This window comes from Rhipicephalus sanguineus, chromosome 3 (assembly GCF_013339695.2).
Source record: "Rhipicephalus sanguineus isolate Rsan-2018 chromosome 3, BIME_Rsan_1.4, whole genome shotgun sequence".
Taxonomy (NCBI): domain Eukaryota; kingdom Metazoa; phylum Arthropoda; class Arachnida; order Ixodida; family Ixodidae; genus Rhipicephalus; species Rhipicephalus sanguineus.
Genome location: NC_051178.1, coordinates 36,390,372 through 36,412,368, shown reverse-complemented (window position 1 = coordinate 36,412,368; position 21,997 = coordinate 36,390,372). Strand labels below are relative to the sequence as shown.

The 21,997-nt window shown below is 49.3% G+C and overlaps 1 protein-coding gene across 1 annotated transcript in view; it reads right to left on the bottom strand.

Annotated features, from left to right (window-relative positions):
* LOC119386563 (probable ubiquitin carboxyl-terminal hydrolase FAF-X) overlaps window positions 1-21,997 on the bottom strand; it is a 326,343-nt gene that overhangs the window by 285,069 nt on the left and 19,277 nt on the right. The window contains exons 3-4 of the mRNA XM_037653846.2: window positions 18,740-18,886; window positions 10,009-10,189 (exon numbers count right to left, since the gene is read on the bottom strand). Of these exons, the coding sequence (XP_037509774.1) occupies window positions 10,009-10,189; window positions 18,740-18,856 (298 nt within the window). The 5' untranslated portion in view covers window positions 18,857-18,886. The remainder of the gene's footprint in view (window positions 1-10,008; window positions 10,190-18,739; window positions 18,887-21,997) is intronic.

Here is a 21,997-nt window from a genome sequence, read left to right as displayed (position 1 = left end):
TGTTGCCGACAACACTTTACACGTGATAGGCAAAGATGCCATTTCCTCAGCTTCTCCTCCTCTTTCAACTTCTATGGAAGCCCAACTAATGTGGTGGACAAGGGTGCGCTCCCTTCAAGTCCGTAGTTCCAAATCTGCCTCGTAAACGTCGATATAAAGAACATCTGAAATTTTGCATGCTAAAAAGCTTCGGCGTCCGATTTTTCGGACTTCCTGCCCAAATTTTAGGCCCAAAACAGCATTAATTGAGCCCTCCCCTCTGCCACATCTTTCATCTCTATGTTGGAACCAGCGTTTTCTTGAGTTAATACATTTGCAACCGTAGCGCAGCTTGAAAGGCAGCTTTGCCGCAGTACGAGAGTGTAATGAGGTGAAGCATATTGAAAACCTGAAGGGGTCACTTTCAATTGGACGCTGACTGTAGTATTTATCTTTGGGAAGTTCGAATTGTTCGAATAGTTAAATACCAGTGCGAATCGAATGAAATAGCAAACACTATTTGAAAAATATTAGAAATTTTGAATATTCGCACACCCTTATTACGCAGTTACATGGTCACTGAACACTAAGTACCGTAGAACCTCGTTGGTATGTTTCCGAAAAAAACGCAGAAAATAAACGTACGATCCAAATCCAGTAAAAATTGAGGCTGACAAGCCCATATTGAGGTGCAAGGGCAAAAAACATTTATTTCTCAAGAAGACATGAAGGGACTCTTCGATTTTCGAACTCCTGGCATCTCGCTGGCAGCCACAGGTCAGCCAGCTAGTTCCAGTCCTGACCGAAAATAACGTCGTGGTCACGTGTATTGAAATCCCGAGACAACCCGAATATTGCAAAATCGAACTCTGGGACAACCAGCGTAAACGTAAAGAAATGCTACCGCCGTGTCAGCAGACGAAACTTTGCGCCGCATGAGCATCTGTTCTTTCTGCATTGCCGCTTGCAAACATGGGGCTAGGTTTGCCGAAGAGCAGAAGTGATATTCTCGAGCATACGCATTTGGGATACAATCACGTACGTTCGCAAGATCATGCGTGACTCGCCTCGTCCGTGAAGAAAACTGCCATCCCGATAAAAGCTTAACAAGCTCAACTCTTCGCAGTGCACGTAACAATCGTGGTACAACACAATATGCGAAATCTCGTGAAAGTGATAAGCGTTCCCGAAAGCGACGGCTATCGCATACTATGTTGCACACTCACGCTGATCAGTTTGCGTTCTGTCTTAACTTGAGACATGCACTGGTATGTTCGCCGCCACTCGTAATCGCACCATCTCGTACGGCGGAACGGGCTTTAAAAGATAACGCCGGCGTAATGGCAACCGAAGGTGAAGTCCCCAAGCGCCCACACTGCGATCTGTCGAGTCCTCACAAAGATGGCGGCGAGCGCGCATCGTCTCGTTTTGGCGTCTGATAACCAGAAACCTCCTAGATATTGTTGCGAATATATTTATAACTTATTTACAGTGTAGGATGGTCCAGCAGTCAAGATGGCGGTTGTTACTACCAGCACACCGACACGTCGTCTCCCTCTTCTTCGCACACCTCACCATAGTCATAGCTGCAACCCCGCTACATCGACCTCCGGCGGCGAAAGCGCCGACTCGGCGCCTGTTAGCAGGTGGTGGGCGAAAGGTACGGCTTCAGGCGAGCGACGTGGACGACGTTTGAAGACGTAGAGGGCGCCGTAGGGTCCAGAGGGGCGATGTCATAGGTAACCTCAGTCACCTGGCGTAGCACACGGTAGGGGCCGGAGTATTTGGGCAGAAGTTTTTCGGCCAGGCCAACATGCCGAGACGGAGACCACAGGAGAACGAGGTCACCCGGATTGAAGCGAACGTTCCGGTGGCAACTGTCGTATCTATGTTTCTGGCTGAGTTGCGAGTCCGAAAGGCGTCGATGGGCGATCTGACGGGCCTTTTCGGCTGTGCTGATAGCGTGGCGAGCATATTCGGTGGAGATGTGGTCAGGGATGGGTACGAGCGTGTCGAACGGCAAGGTCGGTTCTCTTCCATACAAAAGGTAAAAGGGAGAATATCCAGCAGTGTCGTGGCGCGAGCTGTTGTAAGCGAAAGTGACAAAGGGTAGAGCAATGTCCCAGTCGCGATGATCAGTCGAGACATACCTGGCGAGCATGTCAGTGATCGTGCGATTCAAACGTTCTGTGAGTCCGTTCGTTTGGGGATGATAGGCCGTTGTAAGCTTGTGCTTGGTTGCACAAGAGCGAAGTAGGTCCTCGATTACCTTGGATAAAAAGTAGCGGCCTCGGTCTGTGATGAGTTGACGAGGAGCGCCGTGATGTAAGATGACGTCTTGTATCAAAAAGTCGGCGATGTCTGTAGCGCAGCTGCTCGGGAGAGGTCTCGTAATGGCAAAACGGGTAGAATAATCCGTAGCGACGGCGACCCATCTGTTACCGTTGTGAGAAAGTGGGAAAGGTCCCAGAAGGTCGAGGCCGACACGAAAAAAAGGCTCAGCAGGTATGTCTATGGGTTGAAGGAGCCCGGCGGGGTGTACAGCTGGCCTTTTCCGGCGTTGGCACGACTCGCAAGAAGCGACATAACGATGTACGGAACGGTAGAGGCCAGGCCAGAAAAAGCGTCGGCGGACACGGTCGTACGTTCTGGCAACACCAAGGTGGCCGGCCGTTGGTACATCATGTAGTTGCTGAAGTACGGTCGAGCGGAGATGAGTGGGTACTACAACTAGTAGTTCCTGTCCCACTGGGCGCATGTTCCGGCGGTATAAGATACCGTCTATGATGACGAACATGCGAAGCGAACTGTCCGTCGAGTCAGTATTCAGGCGGGTGATTAGATCTCGTAGGGATGCGTCACGCTGTTGCTCGTCACCGATGTTGCCGAAAGCAGAGAGCGAGGAGATACAGATGGACGTGTCATCCGTTACGTGGTCTGGATCGTCAACGGGGTACCGAGAAAGGCAGTCGGCGTCTTGATGTAGACGGCCGGACTTGTAGACCACTGTGTACGTGAATTCCTGGAGGCGCAGAGCCCAACGAGCTAGGCGCCCTGTTGGATCTTTGAGTGCTGAAAGCCAGCATAGAGCGTGGTGGTCTGTGGTAACGGTGAAAGGTCGACCATATAAATAGGGGCGGAATTTACCAACTGCCCATACAAGCGCCAGGCACTCGCGCTCAGTAATAGAGTAATTGCGTTCGGCAGGGGAGAGGAGCCGGCTGGCATACGCAAGAACTCTATCATGACCGGATTGACGCTGGGCTAACACAGCGCCAATGCCGTAACCACTAGCGTCTGTGCGGACCTCGGTTTGAGCAGACGGGTCGAAGTGGGCGAGGATCGGCGGTGTGGTGAGCAGCGTAATGAGGCGGGAAAAAGCACTGGCTTGGTCAGGACCCCACCAAAATGGCACATCTTTCTTGAGAAGATCAGTGAGGGGGCGGGCAATATCTGCGAAGTTTCTGACGAATCGTCGGAAATATGAGCATAGGCCCACAAAACTTCGAACGTCTTTAGCACAAGTTGGAACGGGAAAATCGAGGACAGCGCGAACTTTGTCGGGATCGGGTCGGATGCCAGATGAGTCGACGAGATGCCCGAGAATAGCAACTTGGCGATGGCCAAAGTGGCATTTCGATGAATTAAGTTGTAGCCCAGCCGCACGAAACACTGAAAAAATGGACGAAAGTCGGTCGAGGTGAGACTCAAAGGTGGGGGCAAATACAATGACGTCGTCCAGGTAACACAGGCAGATAGACCATTTAAAGCTGCGCAAAAGCGTGTCCATCATCCGCTCGAACGTGGCCGGCGCATTGCACAAGCCGAACGGCATGACTCTGAATTGGTAGAGACCGTCAGGCGTTACAAAGGCAGTCTTCTCACGGTCAAGGTCGTCTACGGCGATTTGCCAGTAACCAGAGCGTAGGTCTATCGAAGAAAAATAGGTAGCACCATGAAGGCAGTCCAGGGCATCATCGATACGAGGAAGCGGGTAGACATCCTTTTTGGTGATCTTGTTTAAATGCCGATAATCCACGCAGAAACGCCAGGTGTTGTCTTTCTTTTTAACTAAGACTACAGGGGAAGCCCACGGACTCGAAGAAGGCTCAATAATGCCTTTTGTGAGCATCTTGTCGACCTCCTGTTGAATAACTTGGCGCTCTGATGGTGAAACTCGGTAAGGACGCCTGTGAATTGGAGCTGCATCACCGGTATCTATGCGGTGCTTGACTTGCGAGGTTTGACCTAAGGGCCTACCGTCGAAGTCAAATATGTCAGAGTAGACCATAAGGAGATCACTGAGGTCTTTAACTTGAGAGGGCAAAAGTTCTGAGGCAATCATCTTGGTGATGTTGTTGTGCAGTGTAGAAGAGGTGACTGCGTCGACTCTATGCGGGTTCGGAGAGACGACAACGGGCAGTTCAGGTGACACCGATGAGATCTGGCACTCGTGCGACGGTGACAGAGTAGCAAGAGCAATGCCTTGTGGTAGGACTTGAGGGCTGAATCCGAAGTTCAGAAGAGGAAGGCACGTCTTGTTCGCTGTAACAGTTACAACTGTGTACGGAGAGGAGACGCTGCGGGCCAGTAGAACACTGGGAGAAGGAGAAACCACGTAATCACCATCCGGTACATTGGGATAGGGTTCAACAGCGACGCAAGTTAGGGCTTGTGGTGGCAGACGAATAGCCTCAGCACACGAAAGTTTGGTCTGAACCACCTCCGACACGTCGGCGGACGCAGGCAAGTCAAGTTGTACAACACCGGCCGAGCAGTCAATGACAGCAGAGTGGTCAGACAAGAAATCGAGTCCGAGGATGACATCATGTGGACAATGAGCGAGAACATGAAACAGAACGGACGTCTGGCGGTCGGAGAACCTCACACGTGCCGTGCACATTCTGAGTACAGCCGGAGTTCCTCCACTAGCGACACGTACAAATAGGGACTCGGGCGGCGTAAGGACCTTATGTAATCGTGCACGGAGATCAGAGCTCATAATAGAAATATGTGCGCCGGTATCAATGAGGGCAGTAACAGGTAGGTCATCCACTTCCACAGCAAGCAGGTTCTGGTCCGTAGTGAGGGTCAGCAGAGGGTTTTCAGGTCGGGGGTCGAATGCAGCGTCACCTCCGGGAGCTGCATTGTTCAGTTTTCCGAGTACGGGCGTCCAGTAGGGCGGGGCGACGAATGGCGACGGGGCTGAGGTGACCGGGAGCGACGATCGCTTGGGGACGGCGAACGGCTGGAGCGTCGGACCGATGTCGCAGGAGCCTCAGCGTATGGTCCACCGTCACGAGCGGGAAACTGCAGGGGCCGGTGGTTGTCGTCACGTCGATAGCCAGAAAACGAGCGAGATGGAAAGGTGCGAGAACGACAGTAGCGAGAAATATGTCCTACACCGTGGCAACGAAAGCAGATCGGCTTGTCGTCCTGCGTTCTCCACTGGGCAGGGTCACGATAGCGGCGAAACATTTCCGGTGCACGAGGAGGCGTTATGGAACTGACACGAGGTTCCGTCAACGAACACACCGGCTGCAGTCCGACATTTGCAAGCTCTTCCCTCACAACCTGCTGGATCAACGAGATCGTTGGTCGAGGATCATCAGATGGCCGCGTCAGGAAAGATGGCGGCGACGCCGCCTCGATTTCTCGGCGCACGATGCGAACTACGCTCTCGTTGGTAGGCGGTTGACCGCATGGCGGCTGAAGGTCCTCGCAAGATGATGTAGCGGCCGTGTTCGGAAGTCGCACGAAATGCTGGGCAATGCGGCGACTCTTCAGTTCTTTGAACCGGCGGCACTCTTTGATGATGTCGTCCACGGTGGAGCAGTCTTTAGACACTAGTAAATTGAAAGCATCATCCGCAATTCCCTTGAGCAAGTGGCTTACTTTGTCACCCTCTGACATGTTGGTGTCGACACGTCGGCAAAGGGCCAGGACGTCAAGGATGTAGGAGACATACGATTCGGTCGAAGATTGTGCCCGACAGGAGAGTTCTTTGGAAGCGGCCCGCTGGCGTCCGACGGCTCTACCAAATAGGTCACGAAGCTTCTGAAAGCAGCAGAGTTGCTTTCTGTTGACATATTGCGGCTGTCCAGGATACGTCCGCTGCGGAGTTCCGTCTTGCGTAGTACCCAGCACCTCCACCAAAATGTTGCGAATATATTTATAACTTATTTACAGTGTAGGATGGTCCAGCAGTCAAGATGGCGGTTGTTACTACCAGCACACCGACACGTCGTCTCCCTCTTCTTCGCACACCTCACCATAGTCATAGCTGCAACCCCGCTACAATATCTTCCAGAACAAATCTTTTCTGGCAGCTTCTGACGACCCGCTGGTAGGCAGAATTGCCCAGCCAGAGAAATACGCCGACTGGAATGCGTCGGGCGGAGCAACCCAAAAACAAATGCGCTCCGGGAGAAAAGTGTGGGGGAAATTATCAGCCATATTCACTGGGCACAATGGCGGCGTTCCTATGGTTACGGGTCGCGGCATGTTGTGCAGCAGTGGCGATGCGGCGGCGGCATGTGCGTTTCCGTGGCAAGCCGTTTCAAGATTCTGACTGTTTTGACAGCCAGCGTCGCCGCCTGCCTTCAGGTCGGTGTGTGGTTGACAGAGAGCGGCAATCGAGCAATTCGGAGAAGATGCAGAGGGGACGATCGAGCAATTCGGGTATAAGTGCATCTAATCCATACCACACGCCTGAGCTTTGGGAGCGAGCCTTAGCCAGCCACACCCTCGAAGACCACTGCCAGCTGGTAGCGAGGGCTGTCGACGCGGCGAAAGCCTATGGTTTCCTGGAATGGGGAGACCACCCCAAAGACGATGCCTAAATGAAAACAAAATAAAGATGTTCATTCTCTCTCTCGGGGGGGGGGGGGGGGGGGGTACAAAGGCTGACGCCATCGCCTCACGCAGATTTACAACAGTCCAGAGGCGATTATGGCGGTGCCTAAGAAGCCTTCGTTGGAGATGTGCATAGGGAAGCAGGAAAGGGTGGAGCGATGAGGAGAGAGGTAGAGGGCAAGGACCGAATTCTCTTTACCCATTTTGGGCAGTGGTAGGCAAAGTAACCCGACAAAGGGGGCAAACTCAACAGGGTGGCAGACAAAGGAGGTGGACAGCAGGCACTGAAGGGAGGGGCGGGGGATGCAGGCTTTGGAGGTGGGGGGGACCACTCCTACAGCCCCCCTCCCCCTCTGGATCCACCGCTGATATATGGCTTTAACGGAAGTTTTGCAATAAGAGCCCATCACCTACAAAGGTATGAGCCGTCTGCTGATCCCCTCCAAGGACACCGCCGCACATGCGACCACACCCGGTGGAGTATGCACTTCCTGTCGAACTCACGCCCCCACCCCCCTCCCCAACACTCGGGCTCCTCCTATCTCCAAGTGCCCATCGTGCAAAGGAGATGGTCGGCTCGTTTCATCTCTGCTTGAGCCCCGTTTGTCAGCAGCGCTCACGCGATTTCACACGTGCGGGGTGATGTAATCGCGATTTGGACTTGATATGGAAGATCATGGCAAAGGCGAAAAATACGCCTGGAGTTAAAAAAAAAAAGCAGAATAGCTGCGGCATAAGATCGCATGAAAGCACTACAACAGCCTGAATTACGGCACATCCGATTATGGTGGCCACGTTTCTGCTTTCTGACATCGCGCGTCGAATCGAACAAGTGGGACCCATGCCGGTGTCGCAAATTTCGGTCGCCGCTATACATTGGCCCCGGAGAGTATTGTAATTCAGCTTTGCAGCAAAACATCCACATAAGCAGTGTTGCTGCTGGTAATTGCGAACTGCAGCCCCAAAAAATATTGGTCGACTGCCTAAAACTTGTTTCAGCAGTGCCCTCAGCGAAAAAAAGAAAGAAAAAAAAGCTTTCACTTGCTGTAGATGCACCTGTTAGTTACGCTCGCTGTCGCCTGGAAACTTATTCTATTCTCCACGGAGCCCTCAATAGCATCTTTGAAGCTCGGCATCAGAGCGAGTGAGCTCTCCGATAACCAGCAACAAGCGCCATCGTCTTTTTTCTCACCTATCGGGATGGCTTGCAAGATACCAGCCTTGTCGACGACATCCGCTTCCTGAATGATAGCTTGCTAGATAACGCAAGCTGAGCATTGCATCTACTGCTGCCTCCTCTACAACTAATCATGCTCGTTACTTGACAAGCGGCGACAACAGACACACCATATCGGACGCTAACACACAGCACGCGCGACAAAGAGTACAGAACTACACCGCGTAGACACAGAACACCCTGAAACCACTATGCGATATGATGTGCCGTGGTTCACGGTTCCCGCATGCCACGCATTAGCCGGATGCTCTCCCACTCCACCGCTCCGAAGGCGAGGAGAGCATCGAGGTGTGCCCTTTCCCCGCAGCCGCAGCGGCCGTTCCATATGAAAAAATGCGTTCACAAAATCTTGAGCCAGCGTTACTGCGACTTTCGTTGCCGTAGATTTTACTGAGAATGTTACTGTGAATTTTCCCTGGTGGCAGCACAATTTCCCTGAGTTTTCCCAGAGTATTTCCAGACTATGAAAAATCCCTAAGAATTCCCGGTTTTCCCGGTCAGTAGACACCCTGGAAATGCTGACTTCAAGGACAAGGAGGGCAGTGGCGCAAAGAAACACAGTCAACGAGAGCCTTCAACGCACAGCCTCCGGCGAAAAGCACAGGTGTGTGTTTTCACGAGAAGTATCAAACGCAACGAGACAACTCGAGACTCCAGGCATCGCTGCCGCGTCGCACGAAACGCGAATGTCAACCCCGACACATTCCATCACCAACTGATAGCACATTTTACTGAATTCGTCGATTGAATGGGAACATGAACACACGTGCCTGCCGTGCGCTTTTATGCCGTTAGTGAGTACGTACCCTAAAACCAACTCATAAGACTTTGGTTTAACAAATATGCACAGCCATGCACAGTGTCATAATGGTCAGTTTGTCTCTGAGAAGGCTGAGACAACGGTACAAATGTGTAAATATGGCTCCCAAAGGGAGCCTTAGTGAGCCATATATACTAGTAACTTTGCGAATGGGAGGGCTTTCAGCAACTCCATCCCAAATTACTTGCAGCATGTGAATCTGATCAGCTTAGTAAACATTTAGGTTTGAGGAAGGCAGGAGATGCAGTGGCAGTATTCACACATCATCATCATCACCAGCCTGTGTACGCCCACTGCAGGGCAAAGGCCTCTCCCATGTCCCACCAATCAACCCGGTCCTGTACTTTCTGCTGCCACGTTATACCTACAAACTTCTTAATCTCATCTACCCACCTAATTTTCTGTCTCCCCTTCACAGGTTTGCCATCTCTTGGAATCCAGTCAGTTACCCTCAATGACCACCGGTTATCCTGCCGACGTGCTACGTGCCCGGCCCATATCCATTTCTTCTTCGTGATTTCAACTATGATATCCTTAACCCCCGTTCCCTGACCCGCTCTGCTCTCTTCCTGGCTCTTAAGGTTACACCTATCATTTTCTTTTCCATCGCTCGCTGCGTCGTCTTCAATTTAAGTTGAGGACGACGCAGCGAGCGATGGAAAGGAAAAGATGGTGTTAAAAAAGCTATCTGGTATTGAGCCTCGGTTTTCTTCGAGGTGGCCTCCGAGGTGGCCTCCGAGGTTACACGCACAGCAACAAAACCTGCCCCACACAATGTCCAGGTTCTTGTTTTAAAGCAGTGTTGAAGCAGTTCCTCACAGTTGTAGCATGAATTTAGAAACATCAAGGAAATGAAGAAGAATGGAGCAACGGTAGCATTATTTCCACTGCTTCATCCACAATCTAGTTGGTAGTGCCATCCACACCGGTTGTGGCAAGCAGTAGTTTCTACTCAGTGCGAGGTGTGCATGCAGTGTTCCAAATATGGCAGGAAGCTCAGTGGAATGAGGCAAGTGTCATGGTAACTCTGCAATTGACAAAATCTAATACGATCAAGCTATACTTCAAAGGAAGACTCGCCAATCCAATCACTCCCAGCAGTGAAAAATGCACTCACCCTGCCTGCAGAGGCGGATGGCAGCTTCGAGCAGCACCTCAAGCTCGCCCTTGGCTAGCACAGGCACGACCCAACGTGGCCGGTTGATCATCTCGTCCAGGCGTGCCAGCTCTGCCAGTGGGAATTCTTCCTCCTCCTCTTCCACCACCACAGGAGCATCCTCCGCAGGGGCCTCGGCAAGCTGCATTCATCACATGAGAGGTGACAATTTACCACATGAACTCACGGTTTATTTTGCATGCTACATCACTGTGTTGCATTGAACCTTATTCAAGCAAATCTACCATATGGAATACAATTACAATCGTTTCTGTCAAGCCATCCACAACTTTACATATGTGCACATTTCTCCATAATAGTGCTTGGACAAGATGAAGTCAGAATGAAGATGCAAACAAAAGAATTAAGGGACAGGCAGTATAGTCACAGCAAAAAGCTTTGTTCGAAAGAAGCCTTATATAGTTAAAACCTGATGTAACGAGGTCAGTAAAATTGGCCATTTACTTCATTGTATTAAATCTTGATTAAACTGAAATTCAACCTAGTGGGGATAGAGGAATGACCCTAGCCTTTGCGTGAACATTGGCCCTTTCTGCTGTCCCATTTCACCCGTAATGGCACATGGCGAATCGGCAAGGGCAAACCACCGTTCACCATGGGCCAGTTCTCAATGTAGGCCTCGGTGGCCACTGGATCCGGTGCAACCAAGAGCATGAAAACACGGGACACTCTCTTTCTCTCCCCAGACAGTACAGGGCAAGAACGCACTTTCCTTCCCATCCACTAGTCCCTTTGAGAATCGCTCACAGACTGTGCTTGCCTACAGTGCCATGCAACCACAGTTAGCTCACACCTTGTGCCGATTCCCGTTCTCAATGAAAGCAGAAGAGCGGTGCCTGGTGCTTGTGCATGGTCACACAATGCCAAGTCGCACTAATTGGAGCCTTACACGCACAGATTTTCCCTAACTCACCGAAACAGACCCACTGGTCATCACAAGATTATGCTGCATATCCACGGGGGACGTATCTTTAGCGGTGTATCACTGTGAAGCGTTGCCCTTAACAATGTGTTATAAATGCCCTTATGTGTTTCGTCCGGAGGCACAAGACTCTTTGCTTCCCAGCCGTCCCAGAATCGGCTGCTGTAGCACTGGGATGATCCAAAATAACGTGTTTCCGTTGTCTCTAGAGCAATACTATGTGTACTGCTGCCCAGCACTCAGCATCTTTGCAGACAGAGAATGCATGCACAGCAGCATGCTAGATGACCCAAAGCAACAGCCAACACGCCCTGCGTCTCGTTAAGCCTGAACCCACAACAGTCCTTACTCTGTGGAGATGGGTTTGCACGACGCTTACCCTACGAGCACGACTGGGAAGGGACACGACCCTCCTCCACCACCACAACGTACATAGACAATACGACCATGTTCCACGAGTGGGACATTTTCGAAGTGATCCCGATGACGTATGAGAGTCTGCCTACAATAAATCACTAGTAATCAAACTAGCACCAATAAAAAAAGAACCTTCCGTGCATCAAAAGACGTAATAAAATGCTGTTTGTTCGTTTCCGTTTGATTAATGAAAAAAAGAACCTCTGTGGCATTGCCATGGGGAACGGCGCGCGTGGTTCAAAGGTTCCGTTTCCACCAAACTGCGCTTCGCCCGGCGCCCTGCTTCGCTCACGCGGTCGCGTCTCAGTGGTAGTTTTCGAGATCGCGTACTGCCGCGTGTGTTTTGCGCGCTCGTGAAAGTCGCTCTGACAGAAAGTTCGACAAAATGCCACATGCAACGACGCCGGCACTACGAGCCCTCAGCAGCATACCGCGCTCATCGGAGCTCAAGTCGCTGAATTAGAGCCCAGCGTCGCGAGCCAATGTCTCGTTGTCAAGTTCTCCGTCCACATCCATTGCGGCGATTGCGGCAAGCTTCGGTGGCTTCGATGGCCGTTGTTGCTGCTGTGGGTCCCGCTACTTTCACTCTGCTGCTACTAGTGTCGGCGGCCGCGCAGTAAAGGCAGGCAACGTTGGGCACGGCAGCAGTGACGTATGAAAGTCGGATTTCAGGCGGGTGATTTGAAGTGCGCTAACGCGATGTGGACCACTAAAACGTGATTTTATTTCAAAATAAGCACTTCCTTGGCGTAAAAGTAGCACTACGAGGTTTCTGGACCGCTATTTCAACCATCAAAGTCGACTAAATATTTGCCTTTAGTGTCCCTTTAATCGAGGCCCATGCACGATCGCTGTTTTGTAACCTGAATAATTCTTGGGCTGTGGATCTTATGTGGCTGCAGTGGCTCCATGATGAGGCTTCACACGTTTTGACGTGCCGGCAGTGCAGTGCAGTTGCAGTTGATAGGTGGCCCCAAATTCGAGACTCTGGCACAATTTGGCGCATTTTACATCAATTTTATCAGGATGGCACAGTAAATCCCATATGGTGCACTTTGGTGCAGTTGTCGCAGGGGTGGAATCACTGCCATCACAAAATGGCAATGGAGCACATTTTCATGTGAGCCAAGGTGGGACGATTCCATGCGCAGCTGTGACTTGTGGGCATCATATTTGTTCCTAAAGAAGAGCAACTGGTGATGTGCCACCTTAATTGTGAATGCTCATATCAAGGAAAAGCTATTTTGCACACTGAAGATAGCAGCATCATGTCCTATTTTGCATGCTGTGACCATGAGTAGCACAAGCAAAGGGAGATCTTCAGCTGCATGTTGACCAGGAAAAGTTTTCACGCACCGAAAACGGGAAAATATCCCGACCTCTGAGACGAGCTTGCCAACTAGTGTACTATGTGTAGCTCGAGCTAGTCTAGGTAGCGGCCCTGGAACATGCACACTATTGAGGCGTATCCAGAAGCAACCTTGAAGCCAAGAAACTTAGATCACTGAAGAAAATGAACTGCCAGAAGAATAAATTTTCCATTTTAAGAAGGCAAATTGTACCTGTTTCATACTCACCTTTTTTCTAATTATCACCATAGGGGCATGTCAGCTACGTATTAAAAAGCTAGTTACACCAAAGAACATTTTTATTTTAAACCCGCAAAAATTTGGTGCGCGCAAGATTAGAGTAGAAAAGTTATTCTTTTCCTTGGACGGTACCAGAGAGCATCGTATGATGCAGACTCAGCATAAAATTGTCATATGACCGAGGCTTCGAATACATATTACTACTATGGGGGCTTTGCTGGGACCAAACTAATTTATCATAAAATGCAGGTCATCGCAAGACAGAGGCACATATAATCGAGGTTCTACTGAAGCACTGTAAATGCTGCTAAATCTATGCACCAGCAGAGGATGCAACATGGGCACTACCACATCATCTTTAATTTCAGAGCAATGCCTGTCTTTCTCTGAGCTATGATCATTTTTCTAAAGGCATAAAATCAATGCAGTAGAATATCAGTGATACGATCATAGCTCTCATGAATTTTCGAGGGATATAAACTGTTCTGTGGTCTCGAATAAGACCCATTAGCCAACACTGCACTATAGAATGGCTGCTGTAAACCGATTTTTGCATCATACCCCACTAAAATGAACGCCTGTTCGTAACAGCCTTGCATATATGAACAGGTCTGCTGCTCGTATGGACACAGAAGTCACAGCAATCACATGCAAGTGCGAGGAAATCTAGCACAGAGTCACTGGAAAAATTTTCAAAGTACCAAAAGCATGCATGCGGACATCACTGGGCGGAGGCGGCCATTTCCCTTATGAGCCATCCGGTGCATTACTAGCATGCATTGAGAAGAGACCAACCTTTCCACCTCGATGCCGTGTCTAGGCGGAACTGGCATATGTGTGTGTGTTTCTTTAACCCCTTGAGGGTTTTCGCCGTACATGTACGGCAGAAGCTTCCTGGTACCAAAGGGTTTTCGTCATACATGTATGGCATAGCGTTTATTTTTAAAACGCGTGCCTTTTTTGATCATTTCTCTTGCTTGCCTGTGCTGCCACACTTCGGGAATATGTAGAATTTCTTTCATGCGTCGACGTCTCTCCGCTATATTTTTTTTTGTTTCCCAAAATGGCGCGCCGGCTATCACTTGCCCATCCGAGCGCGTTCGCGGTGCAGCTGGTTTAAAACGCATGCCTTCTTCGATCATTTCTCTTGCTTGGAATGCGCTGCCACGCTTCGGGAATACATGGAATTTTTTTAATGCGCCAATGTCTCTCCGTCTTTTTTTTTTCCTTTCCAAAGCGGCGCAGCGGCTTCCACGCGGTCCGGCTGGTTTCGGTTTCGTCCTTCGGGTGGTTTTCGCTTCTTGCGCCCACAAAGCTGATGGCAGTTTGGTTTCTAATCTCTCAAAGGGTGACCGCTTGTTGCTCTCTCGTTTATTGCTCCCCGGAGCGCGATTACATCTGTTTCCGTGCGGCACTAAATTACACAAACTACGCCACCGTAATTGCGTTTCCTGTTTTGGGGTCTCGGAAAAACTAACTACATCTTGTTGGCGATAAGATGAAGGATTACCGTAGCTTTTTCACTCGTTTTGCTTTCCGGATGGGCGCATAACCATAGAGTTTCCTTCCGTGCGCTCACTGACGCAGTTCGCTTACGCTATGGAAGCGCGCACCGGTTGCTCTGCTGTTGGTGAGTCGAGCAGCGATTCTTCCGATGCAGACTATTCCCCAAGTGCCGAATCAGAATCTGATTCATTGGATTTCAGTTTTTCAGACGAGAATTTTCTGACGAGTTCAGACTCCGATCACGATCAAGGAGCGACATCTGGAAAGCGTGCACGGCAAGACGATGTGGACTGGATCAAAGGTGACTTTTGCCCATTCGTGTTTCCATTTGACGCCACTCATTCAGGACAAGTGTCTAGCTCTGCATTGCCACGGGATGCAAAAGAAGTCGAGTACTTCAAGCTTTTCTTTCCCAAAGGGCTAGTCTCGAATGTTGTAGCAGCAACGAACAAGCATGCTAAGAAGCCTCCCAAGCGAAGGCTGTCCCGAAAGTCACGCCTGCGGTTATGGCAGAATACAGATCTTGCCGAAATGTACTGCTTTCTAGCGGTTGTCTTCTTGATGGGCATGGTCTGGAAAAATGTTCTGAGAGACTACTGGTCCAAAAACACCATGCTGGATACTACTCCTTTCTTCAGGTCAATCTTTTCGGTCGACCGCTTTTGCATGCTCCTGCGAGTGCTGCACTTCAGTTCCCTCACTAATGCAAAGGACCGCCTAAGAACAATCGGACCGGTAATGGAAGAAATACAGGAAAGAGTTTCCGCCTTTTTTGTTCCTTTTCAAGACCTCTGCATTGATGAGTCTTTGATGCCTTGGAGAGGATGACTTTCTTTTCGACAGCATATTCCTTCCAAGAGACGTCGCTTTGGAGTGAAATTGTCCATGCTTTGTGACGTTCATACAGGCTACATTTCGAGATTCATCGTCTATACCGGAGAAACTACAGCTGTGACTACTATGAAGGAATTGGGATTCTCGGGGTCTGTTGTCGTAGAGCTGGTAAGAGATTTCCTGGACAAGGGCATTCACTTTTCGTGGATAACTGGTACACCAGCCCAGCACTATTCCAGTTTCTCTTCAACGGGCAGACAAATGCTTGTGAGACGATGCACACAAATAAGAAAGGGCTTCCAAACATTGCAAAGAAGCTGAAGCAAGGTGAAGTGGATAGCTACCACAAGAACACTATGTTGGCGCTGAAATGGCGTGACAAACGAGACGTGCACATGCTGTCCACAATGCACAGTGCGGAGAACGCCGAAGCTGAAAAAGTGGATTGGAAAATGGGGGAAAAGAAAAAGAAGCCAAAATGCGTGCTAGAATACAACAAAAAAATGGGACTAGTCAACAAAGTTGACATGCAACTGAGCTTCTCCGAAAGCATCAGAAAGACAATGAAGTGGAACAAGAAATTTTTTTTTCACTTGCTGGACCTGTCACTGCTAAAAGCTTTTATTCTCTACCGTATAAACACCGCATCCACTTGCGGACTTCAAACAGCAAGTAGTGAGCTGATCGAAGAGTATCACACAGAGAGGAGCAAGGCGGCAAGGCCAAGCAGAGATCCTCCTGTTAGGCTGACAGCCCGACACTTCAGAGAAGGTGCCACCCCAGATGCACAGGGAAGCAGGACCCAGAGAAGATGCTACGTCTGTGCCAACACCACTCGACGACAGAAACTTCGCAAAGAAACGCGCTACATGTGTGGAGTGCAACAAATCACTCTGTGTGGAGCCACGCTTCAAATACTACCACACGCTGCAAAGTTTTTAGTGTTAGAGCACGAACATTTTTATACGGAAAAGTACTCTGCTGCGCTTATTTTTGTATGTCTGTGAGCTATGTTTAATAGAATGCATAATTTTTATTTATAAAAAACTGTTGAGTTTCTAGTTTTTTGGGGGGATTTTGCTTGACTTTACTATGAATAAACCATGTGTATGCAACAACAAAAATTATCTTTTTGTCACTTTACGGTCACGAAAAAAAATTTTAGACAATTTTTTTCTTAAATAGAATCGTACGAAGAATTTATTTCAGCAATAAAAAAATTACACATTTTAGGACTGGATTTCACGAAACAATTCGACCCTCAAAGGGTTAAGTGGATATCTGAAGTGATTTCGAGCCATCAATGGTTATGAATGGACTGCACGGTAATCAGCGTAACTGTGCATGAAATCGGCAGCGATTGTTGCCATGTGCTCACGAACCCTCTTCATGGCTTCATGGGTCTTGTTTCATGTCACGTGTTTTTGCTAGGCCTGGAACTGTAAACATAGTTACATGCGCTCAGTGACTTCGCATAAAATGCCATTTACTTGGACACTAGGTGAATCTTGAGTGTTTGCACTAGCTTTGCAGTGCATCGAATGTACAGTCAATGTTCATTCAGGTTCACTTCACTTATCATTGAAGCATACCTTCACTATCACTGAAGCATCGGCTAGCTTACATAGGCCCAATGACGGCTTGCCATCATCGGCTGAATAATGGCAGGCCCGTCTCGAACCGACGCTGTCTAGCCCACATCAGCCCAACGCCGGCAAGCCCAGATCGGTCGAAGGCCGGCTAGTAGACATCGGGCCAATGTGGGTGAAAGTAGCACATGCGTGATTTGCCAACGTGGGACCAATATTGCTGCCGATATCTGCCGACGTTAGGCCAAGATCGGTCCACACACAATGCCTTTACAATTCGCAAGGCATTTTTGCGCCCCTGCGACTAGCGAAAGCAGTTCAAGAAAGTTTAGCACGGCAGGATATCTGATGCAGCAGTGCATGGCATACGTACAGCCGGAATCTCTCGACAATTGGGCTTTTCACACAATAACATGTGATGAAATGAACTGTAAACCATGCTGCAAAAATCTTATAGAATGTGTATACTAGCAGCAGTGGTGTGATATATGGAAGGAATGCTATAACAGTTTTGTTCTTCCTTTTGGCGGTTTTACGTATTTCGAAAAGTACACGTCGTGCACGGAGTTCGTCACAATTTTTTATTTAGGTTAGGGTATTTACAACAAAGGTAATAAATTTGGCTTGTTTCCTCTATTTCTCTTGATGTGGCAGGGTGCTTCTATGCTGAAGACAGGTGCTACATATCCAGAAGGGTGCACCATTAGGTTTGTTGGTAAGAGCATGCTTTTAATTTCAATAGAGAGCACAATAAAAACAAAGAGAGCGTTTTGTTCTCTGTCTCCTCTGTTCTTATTGTGCTCCCTGTTGAAACTGAACTCATGTTGCAAATCGCTTTCCTTTCTACAATATCTGCTACGAAATGCTCTTGATGATTCTCATTGTATTTGCAGAAAAAATATTTACAGTATACTATGGCCAAATAAACGTTCATCATATACCCAGTATGCCCACTCAACTGTTACCACAGTGAGGCGCTTTTGTGAAAGGAATTACCGTAGATTAAACCATACTTGTTAGGGTAGCATGCGCCAACAAAATGTAGATATTTCATAGTTAAAATGCCTTGCTGTCAATTCCATGTTCGGACACCACCACCTAGATTAATGGTCCGGGCTCCTGTCAGGACCAATCTGCGGTTGGGCCGGGCCGGGCCGAGTATGTGAAATTTCTTCTCGGGTTCCAGCCGGGCCTGGGTCTCGCTTTGCATCACCGGGCCGGCTTGAAGCGGGTAAACTTCTACGAGTTCCGGGCCTGGGCCGGGCTCAGGCCGAGAATCACGGCCCGTGCAGTGCTCTAGCCTGCCCTGCTTGCTGCTACCACAGACAATTGAGCAAGAGTTTCCTCTGGTAATTATTGTAGGCAACTTTATGTTGTTAAACGGAAATGCCTTCAGATCTTAAGAATGCATTACTGCTTACACTTTTTTCTTCGCAGCATGATTCACGAAAAGTGTTTTTTTTTCTGTAGCACCATGTAGTTTCTGTAGTCCATGTAAATATCAACGTTTCTACTATTAAGATTTTATAATTAGCAATGATGTCTCCAGTTACCTCTCATTAAATTACTTATGCTTTGGTTATATGTCAACATCTTGCAATGCATGTAACTTCATCGGCTCGGTCTACATGAGTGCAATATCTTCTAAAAGAACTTTTAAATTTTACAGCCACACATGTATAATCCCTGAAGTTCATAACAATGTGTACACAAGAGTTCCGAAAGATTTCCAACCCTGCCTTTCCCTCCACCAGGCTTTTCATGTACAACGCATTCTGCTCTTCCCTATCTAATATGCTGCCAAGTGGGCTCACCTCATGGTTGCTGCTGGCAGGCGGTGGTGTTTCCTGGTCACCCCCACCACTGCCCTGCTGCTGCTGCTGCTGCTGCTGCTGCTGCTGCTGCTGCTGGGGGTTCCCTCGGGCAGTCATGGCTGGGGGGGGCCCATCCGGCCACAGCCTCTGCATAGTTCACACATCTACTGAAACCACAGTACCTGCTTTATTTGGCCAAATACACTGGAAATCTAATCCTGCATCCTCACAAATATGCCTTTTAACAGCGGAGGTGTTTAAGCTCGGAGAAACTCCGTTAGTCGCAAACAAAAATTGCATCATTATGAACCGGTACGCGCTCTCTTCGTCCTCTTCATCATATTCCTCGCTCCCAGAACACATGCGCCGATTTGTCCGGCGTGAAATACAATAACTCTGATATGCAACAGCATGAGTACAGACAGAAAGAAAGAAGAGCAAAAAAGAGACAGAAAGAGAAAGAGAGAAATAGAGAGAAAGAAAGGGAAGAAAGACAAAAAATTACACCATTTCCCACTAAAGGGGACCATGAGGCGATGCAAAGCCGGAGCACTTGCACGCTCGCGTTCCACAGGCGTTCGTTGGGCATGCTACCGACCTCGCGTCATGGAACGCGAAGAGAAACACTACGCGCGTCTTGTCTTCCCTCTAGCCTGGCCGTTAATTCTCACAGGGCGTGCGGGGAACGCGGTCGACAGGCGCGTGAGAGGGGGGCAGCGTAGGAGTGGAAAGAGAGGGGGAGGGGACACGCATGCGTTGCCACTCATCGCGGCGTTGCGCAGGAGAGAATGTCGGCATGTCTAGCCCGCGTTTCAGAGGAAGAGTGGAGAGGGGAAGTGGAGAGGGGAAGTGGAGAGGGGTATGGGCGAGGGAGAGAGGGAATGTGGAGAGGGGGAGAGAGGAAGTGGAGAAGGGAAAGGGAGGGGGTGGGGAGAGGGCGAGGGGAGAGGGGTAAAGGGGAAGTGGAGAGGAGTGGTGAGGGGAGTGGAGAGGAGGTGTGTGGAGAGGGTATGCACATGCGCAGTAAGGGTGGTCACGCCGCACACCACCACCACCACCAGTTTAAACTCCGCATAAGATGCTTCGCATCTAAAAAGATAGAACTAGACAGAGAAAAAGAAACTCCATTAGTCGCGAACAAAAATTATCATCATGAACTGGCACCAAGAATGGATTTGTCTGGCACAGGATGCAATAACTCTAATGAGCGGAGAAAATGAGTACAGAGAGAAAGAGAAAAGAGAGAGAAAAAGAAAAATAGAAAAATAGGGAAGACAGAAAACGATAAAAAGACAGAGAGAGAAACTCCCTTAGTCATCAACAAAAATTATCATCATGAACCGGCATGCACTCTCTTTGTCCTCCTCTTTATCTTCTACTTTGCTCCCAGAACACGTGAGCCAATTTGTCCAGTGCGGGATGCAATAACTCTGATGGGCGAGAAAACGAGTACAGAGAGAGAGAGAGAGAGGGAGAGAGAGAGAGACAGAAAAAACAGAGAGAGAGAAGAAGAGAAAGAGAAGAAAGACACAGTAAGAAATAGACAGAGAGAGAGAAAGAGACACCAAAACGAGATAGAAAAAAAGTGACAGTTTCGCCGCAAGAGCGAAGCAGTGAATGCGATAGCAAGAAATTGGAATGTCACACGAAGAACGACAAGCAGCTCGATACTTCCAGCACGCCACTGAAGCACAAAGAAGGACGCCCGAAAAGAACGCACAGGTATACAAAGAACAAGTGCGAACTAACAACTGTCACGGTTGTTACGTCTTTGTGCTTGAGCATCGCGCTGCAATTGTCGACAATGTTTTTTAGTTGGTTTCTTCCCTCAAAATTATGGCACATACCCATTCTGGGGCATTGGCCAAGACTGAGTGTCAACAATAGAGAATCAGACGCTCTTAAATATTTTAGATGCGAAAGCATCTTATGCTCGGGGCCGTGTCCGTTCTGCGGCATCCGCACCCACACTGTGCATGCGCCAACTCTCCCCCCTCTCCACACGTGAGCACGAGGAGGTGGGAGGAAGGGGCGTGAACGCTGCCTCCGCTTCGTTTCTCCTCTCCCGTTTCTCTCTCTCCGCCACAGCTGCGCGCTCGTATATAATGCGGTGCGCGCTCACTCCCGTTGCACTCTCCTTTGCAACGGCACAATGGACGGGCGCGAAGCTGAATGTAAACGGCAATGCCGGCAAGTGAATCTGAAAGCTGCGAGGCTGCAAAAGCGCACGTTCACTGTGCTTCCGTCATTCTCTCTCTGTGCAGCGGTGTGCAAAACGCCATGAACAACGTCAACGTCAGCGCTAGTTGCAGCAGCAGCGCCACTGCCGCAGAGCAGAGGAAGGCTCGGGAAGCCAAACGTAAACGTCAGCGTCGGCATGCGGTAACTGAAACGCCTCGACAACCACAGTCTCATAAGTCACATATGAGAAACGGAAACTCGTGCACCCCCCGCGATGCTTTCGCATCCCACCATGGTTGCCCGTAGGGGGAGATAATGTGTAATTTTTTTTTCTTTTAAACTGCGGCACATGGAGTGACCCCTCTGTGTCTCCTGCCACACGGGGACGCCTGACGTAAGGTGTGCCCAGTGTTCTCTTTTTTTTCGTTCCACATCACGAGTGGGTACAGAAAGGGGCCACTTTGTTGTGCGCATCTCAAGGGCAGTTTTCAAACTGAAAGAAAATGTAGGAGCACTGCATGATAGAAAACACGCTCAAGCTCCTCCGAGACCTCCATACCCCCAGCGGTAAATGGTGAACATAAATAGCTCGCCGTTATTTCGCCGGCGCATACGAGCCTGAATGCGTGTGTGTGTTCGTGTTCACACAGTTACACACGTATAGATGGCGAGATGGCGTGAGCACTTTTAAATTATGAATGATAGTTTACCACTATCACTCAAGAGGAAGATATATAACAGCTGCGTCTTACCGGTACTCACCTGCGGAGCAGTAACCTGGAGGCTTACAAAGAGACTTTGAATAACAGAGAGCTGAGCTAGTTGGTAAGTATTCATTCTAAAAAGACAGGGCGGTGTCCTGCTTTCTTTCTTGTGTCCGTGTTTGCATGCCCTGTCTTTTCAGAATGATTACAAAGAGGGTTCAACTCAAAGTGAGAACGATGCAGCGAGCAATGGAAAGGAAAATGATAGGTGTAACCATAAGGCACAAAAAGAGAGCAGAGTGGGTCGGTGAGCAAATGGGTGTTAAGGACATCTTAGTCGAAATGAACATGGGCAGGGCATGTAGCGCGTAAG